Here is a 12,339-nt window from a genome sequence, read left to right as displayed (position 1 = left end):
TCTTTTTTAATAAATCTGCAACAATTTCAAAAATTCTTTTTTTTGTCTGTTAATATGGGGTGCTGTGTGTACATTAATGAGGGAAAAAATTAATTTAAATGATTTTAGCAAATGGCTGCAATATGACAAAGAGTGAAAAATTGAAGGGGGTCTGAATACTTCCCGTACCCACTGTATATATTTATATTTATATTCAATAAGCCTGCACAGCAGGAATGTAGGTACTTGAATTTATTATGTGAATAATCATCTGCAGCTAATTGCACAGTCCACACGTGCATTATACCGCATTACATTCAGTAAATTTGACTTGATCAATGGAATGTTAGTAGTAGATAGATAGTTGTCATGTCCCTTCAGTAGGTAATAATTTCAAGTCCTTAAATTGAAATCAAGGAGAAAGTTCAGCAGAAAACTTGTATTCCTGAGTCAAACATCCGATTATGGTGCACAAACAAAGAGGTGTTGCAAGCATTGCCTACTTACACAAAAAAAAAAAAATCATGGGGGCCCATCAAGTTTTCCAGACCTAGAAAAAGAATTAATGGACTGGGTAACAAATTGGAGGCTGCAGACAATCTGTGTTTTCTGCATTGAAATCAGACTTAAAGCTTTGAAACTTAAAAAATCTTTTGTGATGGAAAAAGATTTTAAAGCGTCTTATGGATGGGCAGATGAACTACCATCGCACAATGTCTTCCAGATGACTACAAAACAAAAGCTCCTAAAGTTCCAAAAGTATATTATCAAACTGAGAAAGGAATTCGTGTAAGGAAGGTGAAAGGACCGATGATTAGACAGCTTTGACTTTTGATATGCCTTACGGAAGGACTGTAGACGAAATAGGTACAAAAACTGTGTCTATACATACAACTTTACACGAGAAGTCTCACTTTACCATTGTGTTAGCATGCCCTGTAGATGGAGGATAGTTGCTGCCTTTCATAATTTTTAAGAGAAAAACTCTACCCAGAGGAATAAAATTTCCAAGTGGTGTACACATTTGTGTTCACTCTAAAGGAATGATGGATGAAGCATTAACCACTGATTGGTTAAAATGTGTTGAAGGAAACAACCTTTTATCTTGCTGCTTGACTTCGCATACAACGAATGTCTTCTATAAGGAGGAAATTAAAAACATAAAATCTGATCTTATTATTCCAGGCGACATGATCCTTCTATTACAACCTTTACGTGTTTCTGTCAATAACCCGATGAAGGATGCTATCTGACGTAAATGGAATCCATGGTTAAGTGACAGTACTTACATATTTTCTGCTGGTGGCCATATGCATCAAACAACTCTCTCCCAACTGGCCAAATGGATGCATGCGGCTTGGAATGAATTAGATGCATCTATAGTTCAACAATGTTTCCTCAAACATTCTATTTCTAATAATCTTGACGGCAGTGAGGATGACGTTTTGCTAAAGGATAAACAGGTGTCATCAGATGATAATGATGGCAATATTTAGTACGATGGTATCAATGATAATAGCATTGACACAACAGTACATAGATGAGCTTCTCACTTTTAACAGTAATGACGACTGTTCTTCTAGTTTAGTATACCAAATTTTGAGTTACATATTTTTGCTTGGGTAATATTGCTATTACCTATAGGTAGAATTTTTTTTTTTTTTTTTTACCACAGGTTAAATTAAAATGGGTACTTATCTACTTATTATTATTATATTATTAAGTGTTGCTAAAAAAATGACTGTATCTATTTACCTAATTTAAATACAAATGATTATAATTGTTATTATTTAAAATTTTGTTTAAAAAATTGACTGCGATTTTAATAAAATCTTGAAAAGTTAAGGTTGCACATTATATATGAATTTCTGTTTTATCTTAAAATTTTGGGCTAAATCAGCATGCGCATTGTAGACAAGTGTGCATTATATGCAAAAATTTACAGTACTTAATTTTAAATGGAAAATTTATTCCATCATGGGGATGAGTTTATTAGGTTATTTTTAAAATGTATTTTATTTAAAGAAAACAACATAATTACAACACCCAAATAATTACACAAAAATAATAATTACCTGTTAAACAGTAACACTGTGATGTATAGTTTTATTTCACTACAAGATGACATTGGCGGCTTAACAAGCTGTATGTATCTAAGAGCTTTTTTGTACTCCTCTTGACACATTAGGGCCTGAATAATCCTTTCATGTTGCCAGGGCAGCACTGATTTGCAGGTGGAGGGATGTAAAATACGATTCAAAGAATCCTTAGTAAACAAAACAGAAAATGGTTAGAATTTTTATTAAAATATACATTAACAGTTTACTAAATAGAAAAAAAAGCTTCTAAATACCTCATGATCATTGTGATCAAGCTGCCAAAACCCTTGTATTAACTTCACTAGCCCCATAGGGATGGCAAATGCAGTAGGAAAAGACTCTACAGAAGATTCCATCTTATTGGGAGAAGAGTACATAATATCCAATAACAAGTATATAACCTAAACCAAGTTAAGGTGTTAAACAAATGCATAGCACTGATACACAAATAAAGATAACTATGCATCTAAAAATATAAACCATATCACTTAAGGAAATATATTTATAAAGATGCATGTTTAATACATGTAAATCATTAAAAGCAATTATGTATGCAAATCAAAATCTTTATACAACACAACTAAAAAACAGCCATTACCTTAAAATAAATTTTGCTAGGCCAACTGTTACTACTTGAATTGTTACATTATTACATTTACAAATGAAACAATATTCATATCTCAGTTCAATAAAAATGTAAAAGTCTGAAAGCTATTCAAATGTCAGTAGAAACTGCTAAAATTTGAAAAAGTTATGGTGGTTTCAATTTTATAAAGACAACAAAAGTAGTCAGCATTCTGATGTATTTCAATTACAGTATAAAGATTTTATACACAAAGCATTGTCCTAACTTACTAAGACTGCATGTTATGGGATAAAATTATGATGAATGATAAAATTGATAATGATGTGATAACAATAAATAATGCAATAAATCAGAGATTAAGGCTGGACACTATGCAGTATCACCAATTGTACAAGCTGCCAAAACACACGACAAATTGAGAATGTTAGCTGTATGTTTACTAAAAAACAAATTACACTAATACTGCAAAAAAAAGAAAACGTGTGTGAAAAAGCAATTCATGCTGCAAAATCTTTATAAAAATAATGCTGCAAATTATTCTGTACCTATAACACTACTTTTCTTATTTAAAAAATCGAATCAGACTGTAGCAAAACTTAATGTAGGACTTGGAGTGCAATTGTCCACAAAACCAAAATCGAGCTCTTTGGTATCAACTCAACCCGCCGTGTTTGGAGGAAGAGAAATGCTGAGTACGACCCAAAGAACATCATACCCACAGTCAAGCAAAGAGGTAGAATTTATGCTTTGGGGCTGTTTTTCGGCTCACCCCATGAGACAAGACCTTGCATGGAGCTCCAGACCGAGGGTGATTCATGGTCATTTTATATTTTTTCCATTTCTGAATAATCACAATAACAGTTGTCACCTTCTCACCAAAATTCTTGCTGATGGTCTTGTAGCCCATTCCAGCCTTTGCGCAGGTCTACAATCTTGTCTCTGACATCCTTTGACAGCTCTTTGGTCTTGCTCATGGTGGAGGAGAGGTTAGAATGGAAGAAATTGATTCTGTGGATAGGTGTGCTTTATACACGTAACAAGTTGAGATCAGCAGTATCTGTAATAGACTGATTGATTTCAATCTGTGTGCTACATGGGCACATAGCCAATCTATGGGAGCCAAAATTCTGGCTGGGTTGTAGGGGATCAAATACTTATTTCACTCAATGACGCGCAAATCCATTTATAACTTTTACATGATGTGTTTTTTCTGGATTTTTGGATGATATTATGTTTCTCTCCATTAAAATGAAACTACCACAAAAATGAGAGATTTCATTTTTTTTGTAAGTGAGCAAACATACAAATTCAGCATGGGATAAAATAATTATTTCCCCCACTGTATTAGAACAGCAAACATTTTAACTCCATACTACTCTGTTACAAGTCAGTTAAATTTCTTAAATAAAATAAACACTGATGGCAAGGTGTAGTTTGTGTCCAAAACACTTAAGTCTGGGCAAGTCATTTACTTCAGTATCTGATATATTTTTCGCATTCTCAGTAGTAAAACACACTAGCCCACCTTCCCAGATAGCCAAAGCCTCACATAATCCCATAGCTATATTTTCACCACTGTGTTCTTCAGGGAAGTAGAACGTCTGTAAACACAGAATCTTTAATTCAAAGTCATAGTTGATGAAGTGAATTGTCAGGCTTATGTAGGGTTCTACTGTCCTGCTTGACCAATGATCAGTCATGCATATGAAATATTCCACGTCTCTCAGCTATTCCAGCACCTGTTTGCAACACTGCTCATATATAACTGGGGTGGTAAGTTGGGAAAAAAACATGTACAGGATAGAATCTTGTACCATTATTATCAAGTTTGTTGATAAAGTACACAAGACCTTTTTTTTGGGGGGTTGGAGGAGGGAGTTCAGTATTTATCAGCACCATGACTTTATACAGGTTGTGGGTAATGGCTATGTTATTTCTTTTTGACATTGGGAACTGGGCTCATATGGCAATGAACATTCAAAACTTTTGGAAATTGATGCCTGCTTCAGACATAGTTCATATTTTATCCTCAGACTGGCTGCGCTGCTTGCACATTTTTGTGAACAGCACTCTTCGTACTGCTTTATGACTGTGTTTCAAATGATGGAACAGGCTTGTTGCGTTTCTTCTCATATAAGCCACTTCAGCTCGACATGATTTACAAAATACCCAAGTTAGTAAATGGTCTTCCCATTTAAAGCCAAAGTATTGCCATACAACAGATTTGCTAGCTTGTTTGGGGAGCAAATCTGCTTTTAAGCCATTATTTTCGGTCTCGTCTATATCCATGTCATCGTTGCCTTTACCAATAAACGAGTTGATACATAATCAGATGCGGTTGCACCTCTTACACATATGATGTAACTGTTTGCGATGAGTGTGTGCAGCATGAAAAAGACTCTGCTCTAATAGTTTAGTTACATGCCTAATTTAACTGCAGCTTAAGTATATCGCAGCACTGTATTTGATGCAGCGATAGGTTCACTGAAGAAATTACTTATCCCAATAATGATAAAAATGCAATTTGTTCAGCATTGTAATTTACTCATAAAAATCCCTGCTGAAATGAAGCTATGAAGTAAAATTCACATTGGCTTTCTTAGCAATTATGAATGCAATGAGAAGTGAAGCATAATGACACCTTTTATTGCCTGAATAGATTACAAAATGCAAGCTCTTGAGGCAGCTCAGGCCCCTTCTTCAAGCAAGGTACATCACTTCTCATTGCATCTATAAAAGGCTAACATGGTACATTACTATTTATAAATTATGATAAAATCTAATATCTACTATAATCAGCTTGGTTCACAACAGAACCTACAAAGACAAACATGGTCATTCATAGTCTTATTTCTGTCTCATAAAGAAACTCTTAGATTTAGACAAAAGACTATGATGCAGATGTGATGATTTAAACAACTTGATTTTTTAAATTTGGTTTCTCATACATTTAAACAAATATGCTTTCTTTTTGTTAATGCTTGCTTAAAAGCCATGCTCAAAACCCCACAGCTTTGAAACAGCATTAAGCTCACAAAGGACATGCATTTAAACTGAAAACTGATGGCAAGCTGTACAAAGGTCAGTTTTTGAGAAAATGCTACTATGCTGATCTTACTGCACCTGGTTTATTGTACCTGCACGCTTTATATTTAAAAAAAAAAAAAAAATTCCTTTTAAGTACTTGGAATTTGCTTGTGTTGTATATTAATAGCACTACTCGCATAGTAAACAATTTACATTGAGAAAAGTATAAAAGAACCAATATTAATATTGAAGGATACAATTGCATGTTTTGCTGATTCATCGACATTTTCCAGAAGATAAATATCCAGCAGTGCCTTCGGGGAAAAACAAAAACAAATAAAGAAATTAATTCAATAATGAGAGAATGGGACAAACACAATAGTCCTACAAATGTTTAGGTATTATTTAATTCTACAAATTAGAAAATGAATTTTAAAATAATAGTGCTGGAAATTCAATGAAGTACAACAGCAAAATTGCAAAATTAAGGATGCTCTAAACGATCTATGAGAATCATTTTATTGTTCAAGCCATATGTATTATGGATGAATATTTTTGTAATTTTATTTATTTTAGTATTTTATGATCACTGAATAATAAGCCTACAGAATGTAATTTTGTTAATAAAAAATGTTCAGTTAAGACCAGTGGTCTACAGTTTAGTTATAAAAATACATTTTAATATAGGAGATAAAACTTCTATTTGTCTGGTTATTCAGGAGATTAGTGTAAAGTTTTTTAAAGAGATCAAGAAGAAAAAAGAAAAATCTGAATAGGTATCAGAATCGAACAATCAAGGAACATGAAATAAGTGATCGGTATTGGCCTTAAAAAACCTGATCGGAAAATTCCTAAGTAAAATAATCAAAAATTAAAGTATAATATTATTATTAAAATGGCAGAAAAAAAAAACTTTGGAATTTGTCACAGTGTAAAAGCATTATTATTGTGACCAAAGGATAGGGAATATAAACAAACTATTTCATGCATAAAAAAATGGATCTCTGAAACAAAATTAACAGAACAAAGGTGAAATGCATATTTGTCCATAAACTGAAGTGAGTTTATAGCATCTAGTACCATACCATTTTTATTTGTTAAGTGCTTAAAAACACAGCATTACAACTGACCGAAGCGCTGTACAGTTAAAACAAGCAAGACTAAAAGCAAAATATTAAAAACAAACATTAAGAGAGAATTAAAACAGAGACACTAAAAACAGGTCAGGGGACCCAATAAAACAGAGAAATAGCAAAAAGCAAGTGGAAATAAGACAGGTTAAGAATTAAAAGCCAATGTGAAGAAGTGCGTTTTTAGGTGTGATTTGAATGTGGCGACTGAAGCGGCTTGCCTAACCACTAAAGGTAAGGAGTTCCAGAGCCTAGGTGCACAGACGGAAAAAGCCCTTTCACCACGAACTTTAAAACGTACCTTGGGAACGGTTAGGAGCAGCTGATCTGCGGATCTAAGAACACGAGGGGGATTGTGACGATGGAGCAAGACACTCAAGTAGGCAGGGGCTAGACCATTTAGTGCCTTATAGGTTAAGAGGAGTATCTTAAAATCAATTCTGAAGCTAACCGGCAGCCAGTGTAGGGTTTTTAAAATCGGTGTAATGTGTTGGCATTTGCTGCTTCCAGTTAAAAGCCTTGCAGCCGCATTTTGAACCAATTGGAGTCTAGAAAGAGTGGCTTTACTAATACCAATTAGGCAGGAATTAGAATAGTCGAGCCGGGACGTAATGAATGCATGGATTACTGATTCCAGGAGGTGGTAAGGCAGAATTGGTTTGAGTTTGGCAATTCGCCTGAGATGGAAAAAGCAGGATTTTACTGTGCTGTTGACTTGAGCATCCATTTTCAGGACCATATCCATTTTGATTCCAAGATTGGAAGCAGACGAAGTTACTGGAATGGGAAGAAAGTAGTAATTCTGAGAGTGCCAGAGGTTTATCCAATTCCTCTGCACCGAGAGTATCTAGTTGTGGTATCTATAATGCATCCAAAAACACATTAGGTTGTGTCTTGTCTTCTTTAAATTGAGTAGAATATAAGGACTTATAGTACTCTCTAAAAGTGTGCATTATATTTTTATGGTCAATGATCTTGTCTCTATCTGTCTGTGTTGGTAATTACTGGTATTGCATTGTGAACTTCCTCCTTTTTGGACTTGCTGAGGTAAGATCTTATTAGCCTTCTCTCCGTGTTCACAGTAATGATGTTGTGTTTTAAAAATTAGTTATTCTGTTTCTTTTCTTGTCAAGAGGTTGAGTTCTGAATGCAAAGTCTGTCTTTCATTATAAAGTGCCTCATTTGGACACCTGGCATGTTCTTGATCTGTTCTGGTAATTTCACTAATTAGCTCTGATGCCGTCCTGGACTCTTATTTTTGTGGGAAAGATATGAAATGATTAGTCCTCTTAAGAAAGCTTTCACAGTTTCCCACAGTACTCCTGCAGTGACCTCTGAGGATGTATAATATTTGTCTCCCAAAAAAAAAAATCTATTTGCTTGGATATAATACAGTTCAGTACAGTTCTTGTCTGATAATAAAAGTGCCACCTGCGAGATGAGTATGTGGGGCATAATGATTTCAGCTCCATGATCAAAGGGGCATGGTTGGAAATAACAATAGTGTAGTTCTTGCAAGATTTAATCGTGGGAAAGAAATTGTTATCTAATCAATTTTTCAGTAACTGGTGAGAAGAAGGAATATGCTCTTGAGTTTGGGCTTAGATATCTCCAGGGGACTGATAAGTTGTGATCAATTACAAACTGTATAATTGTTTTTGCAGTGTTAGATGTTATTGCCCCTGTGGCAGGAGATCCATCTAGGTCTGAATTTAAAACACAAAGTCACCAGCCATTATAATTTTATGAGTGTTCACATTAGGAATGGATGCAAATACGTTTTGGATGAGGTCCCTATCATCCAAATTGGGTGCATAGATATTTACCAAAATCACTTTACAGTTAAATAAATTATCCATAACAATCACATATTGCCCTTCAGAATCAGATACTACATCTGATATTACAAATGAAATTGTTCTTTTTTAAAAGAATGGCCACACCTCTAGTTTCTTTGTATAGGTGGAGTGGAATATGTGGCCAGACCAATCTCTATGCAACCACAACTGATCCTTGCTTAATAAGTGGGTCTCTTATAAAAATACTATTTTAGCATTTAGACCTGTTAGGTGAGAGAACGCTTTCTTTCTCTTTAATTCTTGATTGAGACCTTTAACATTCCAGTTCACAAAGTTAATTGTTTGGTCATGGAGACATTGCTTCTGAACTTTTGTTGACATTTTGTAGTCTTAATTTAAGATAATACATTATTACATAAGATACCATGAAGCCTATTGTTATGTTAGCACTAACAATTGCAAAGATTAAAAGGATAGATTAGAAGTAGCTTGCTCTCTTTCTCCCCCACCAATCCCCCATTTTTCCTCCCTTCAAGAGCCTAGATCACACTTTATGAAGTCCCAGTCCTCTAACATACCTAGAGAGAGAGCAAGTCCAAAACAAAACAAGCCCCCAGGCAGCAGCATATAAGGATTAAAGTAGAGAAATCTATTGACAATACAGTCCAGATACTATAAACATAAAATATAATCTTAAACAGTCCTGAAAGAGTAAACCCTGGGAATATTTGTCCATAAACTAGAAAACAAATCCTTACATGAAGAGTGGGAGGAGGATATTTTTCTGTTCCACCATCACGCTTCCAGAGTTTCACGACACGATCCCCAAATTGAGACACCAAGCCATCAATCATAAGACAATCTGAATTCCATTTACCTCTGAAAGGTACAGAAACAACTTAGATTTAAAGTGGTTAATGAATTAAAAAATGTGATTTTCATGGTCTAAGGAGGTTCTAGAATCTAAAATACCAAAAGACAGGGCAAAACAGTATTCTATAATTTACTGACTAGCATTTGAATTATTACAAATAAAAATCACAGTGCAAAGTAATAAAAGTATGAGTGAAATGCTTAAGTATATCATACTTGCTTGAATTATAAAAAATACCTTATGTAAAATATTTAACATATGAGAGAGAGAGAGAGAGAGAGTTGTCTTCAGGGGGAAATTTGGCATTTTAAATAAGCTCTTTTGCTTAATTATGAAAATACAAAGCTTTCCAGCTCTGACTTACTTTCTTACAGACTCAACTGGATACACATTGTATATTTAACTGCATAGCTTAATTGGACTTAATGCTACATCATCACAAGAGAAACCTGGATCTAACTTTCTGATGGCAAGTAACCTTGCCATTTTGTATTTCACAAAGGCATCGAAAATATGAAAGAAAAAAGGGTTTTGATGGAGTTGCAACAAAATTTCAAAACAGGCCACTCTTTTTTCTTAAAATATTCACTTAAAATATTTTTAAGCATGACATTTCATTTTCATACATAACTAGAAAAACAAAACAAAAAAACCCCAAAAAGGCCACATTTGCTTCAATAATTCCAAGTGTTGTGAATACTCAATTTTGCTGTTTCATTTACTAGATAAGTGAATGAGATTCTGAGCTACTCAAGAACACACTAAGAAAAAAAAATTAAAAATGGCCTGAAACATGAAAACTCCTGAATGTGTTTAAGTTTAAATACTACCATGTGTTGTGGTTACAAATGATTACCACAATCAGAAGACTTTGAATAGTTTGTTGAATTATCATTTTTAATCATACATCTCATTCCTACTGCAATGTAGTGTGACAGTTTGGATTCTTCTGAGAAAAATGAGACATCAACATGATAGGAAATTTAAAGTTTGCACTTTGAATAACTCATACTGCAGTGGTATTCTGTTTGGTGTTAGTATGAAAATGGGTATGAACCTTCTTAAATAGTTAGGCAAAAATAGCAGGCCCATCAATGTGTAAGCCAACAAAGCACCTCTAACAATTAGGGTCTAACCTCTGGTACATTTATGTCCAACTCAAAGGACTTCTATTTACTGTAAACATGTACTGATGTCGATTTTAACAAAAAAGGAATAGTAATGTTAAAACACGTTTTAAAAAGGTAACACCAGTTTTACCTTGAAAGTCTTTTGAGTTTTTGCCGACGACTTCCATAGTAATCATTTATTAAAGGGTAGTTGTAGAAAGGCCTGGACAATTGTAGTATATCCCCATCTGCTAAAAAAAAAATGATTTTGTAAAAATCCATGTCTAACTACACACTAACTTTTATCTAGAAAAAATAACAATTTCAGCAATATTTCAGAAGAAGCACCTAGAATGCCAGCTTAAAAATAAACATTCTCTAACCCAATATAGTATTTCTAAAAATTTTACTTTGTGTATTTCTAATATATACATTCTTTAAACATACAGCCACACTTATAAATACCCATATACACACAAATAAATAAAGAACATGCAGAAAAAAGTCCTGTTAGGAATAGTGAAATGCAAGCTGGTAAAGACAGAGGACAGATGATGTTATGATTAAGTCCCAAGGTCAGTGGAGCATCCCATGGTGATACACAGTATGATGAAAGTTACAACACTGCTGTCAATAGGTGGTACTCACACTACTAGAGAAACAGTTGCTTGTATGACCACATTCAGTACAATACTCTTTGAAGTGTTATTCATGCCTGGTAGACATTATCATGCTGTACTACCAGAGCATCAGCAGGGTTGTAAAGTTGGCCTTAATTGAATGGGCCATGTGACAAACTGGCAACTTTACCCTGGTCTATTTTCAACCAGTGAAGTTCTTCTGTCATATGCTTCAGCCCCTTGAAGTATGAACAGGACTAAACTTAGATTTACCCCTATGTGTATGCAGATACAAGTAATATTGCATGTGTGTTTTTCATATACTGTATATACTCACGGATAAGTTGGGACTTGATTTTACTGTATAATTTCTGGTATTTTAGAATGTCGGTCGTATAAGTCGAATGTGGAAAACTCACAATATTCGTCCAAGAGATTATGATATGCTAACACCCACCTGTGGGAGTAACCTCGGAGCATACTGCCTTTTTTTTCTATGTATTGTGCCTATGTGACCATACGGTAATAGCCAAACTATTCCGAAGCAACGTTTGCACGGATTTGTTTTTTGTATCTGACACCCTCATTCACCTTTATTGTAAGAGCATCCCGTATCTATGATGGAGCATTCGATCAGAAGAAAATATGAAGCTGGTTTTAAATTAAACTTCGTTGAAGTAGCGAAAGAAATTGGCAACTGCGCTGCTGCAACAAAATTCGATGCGTCTGAAAAACTGATGCGAGATTGGAGGAGGCAAGAAGATGTAAAAAAATAAAAAATTTAAGTGTCACATTTCTGAATGGGTGTGTAAGTCAGGGTCTGATTTTATGATTGATTTTTCGGGTTTCAAGACCCGACTTATACGTAAGTACATACGGTATTTTAAAATGCACTTTAACACCCTATCTAGCATGTGTCTTACTATCATTTTATTTAATACACTACTAAAAGTTTTACAACAGGCCCATTTCATCAGCTTTTTATCAATACTTAAAAGCAACTTAAGTCCATAGAATAAGTTGAAAAGGTATATACACTGTGTGCACAATTATTAGGCAAGTGAGTATTTTGACCATATCCATCTCCAAGCTGTATAAACTTGAATGCTTATTTGA

The 12,339-nt window shown here is 34.3% G+C and overlaps 1 protein-coding gene across 3 annotated transcripts in view; it reads right to left on the bottom strand.

Annotated features, from left to right (window-relative positions):
• ahctf1 (AT hook containing transcription factor 1) overlaps nucleotides 1-12,339 on the bottom strand; it is a 137,845-nt gene that overhangs the window by 39,565 nt on the left and 85,941 nt on the right. For 2 of the 3 annotated variants that reach the window (XM_028796922.2, XM_028796924.2), the window contains exons 17-21: nucleotides 10,755-10,854; nucleotides 9,379-9,499; nucleotides 5,949-6,005; nucleotides 2,333-2,479; nucleotides 2,055-2,245 (exon numbers count right to left, since the gene is read on the bottom strand). In XM_028796922.2, coding sequence (XP_028652755.1) covers nucleotides 2,055-2,245; nucleotides 2,333-2,479; nucleotides 5,949-6,005; nucleotides 9,379-9,499; nucleotides 10,755-10,854 — 616 coding nt within the window. The remainder of the gene's footprint in view (nucleotides 1-2,054; nucleotides 2,246-2,332; nucleotides 2,480-5,948; nucleotides 6,006-9,378; nucleotides 9,500-10,754; nucleotides 10,855-12,339) is intronic. The other variant, XM_028796923.2, reaches the window with a different exon arrangement.

Source organism: Erpetoichthys calabaricus, chromosome 3 (genome assembly GCF_900747795.2).
Source record: "Erpetoichthys calabaricus chromosome 3, fErpCal1.3, whole genome shotgun sequence".
In the NCBI taxonomy this organism is placed as follows: Eukaryota; Metazoa; Chordata; class Cladistia; order Polypteriformes; family Polypteridae; genus Erpetoichthys; species Erpetoichthys calabaricus.
The sequence above is the reverse complement of the archived record's forward strand: the minus strand, read 5'-3'. Positions and strand labels throughout refer to the sequence as shown.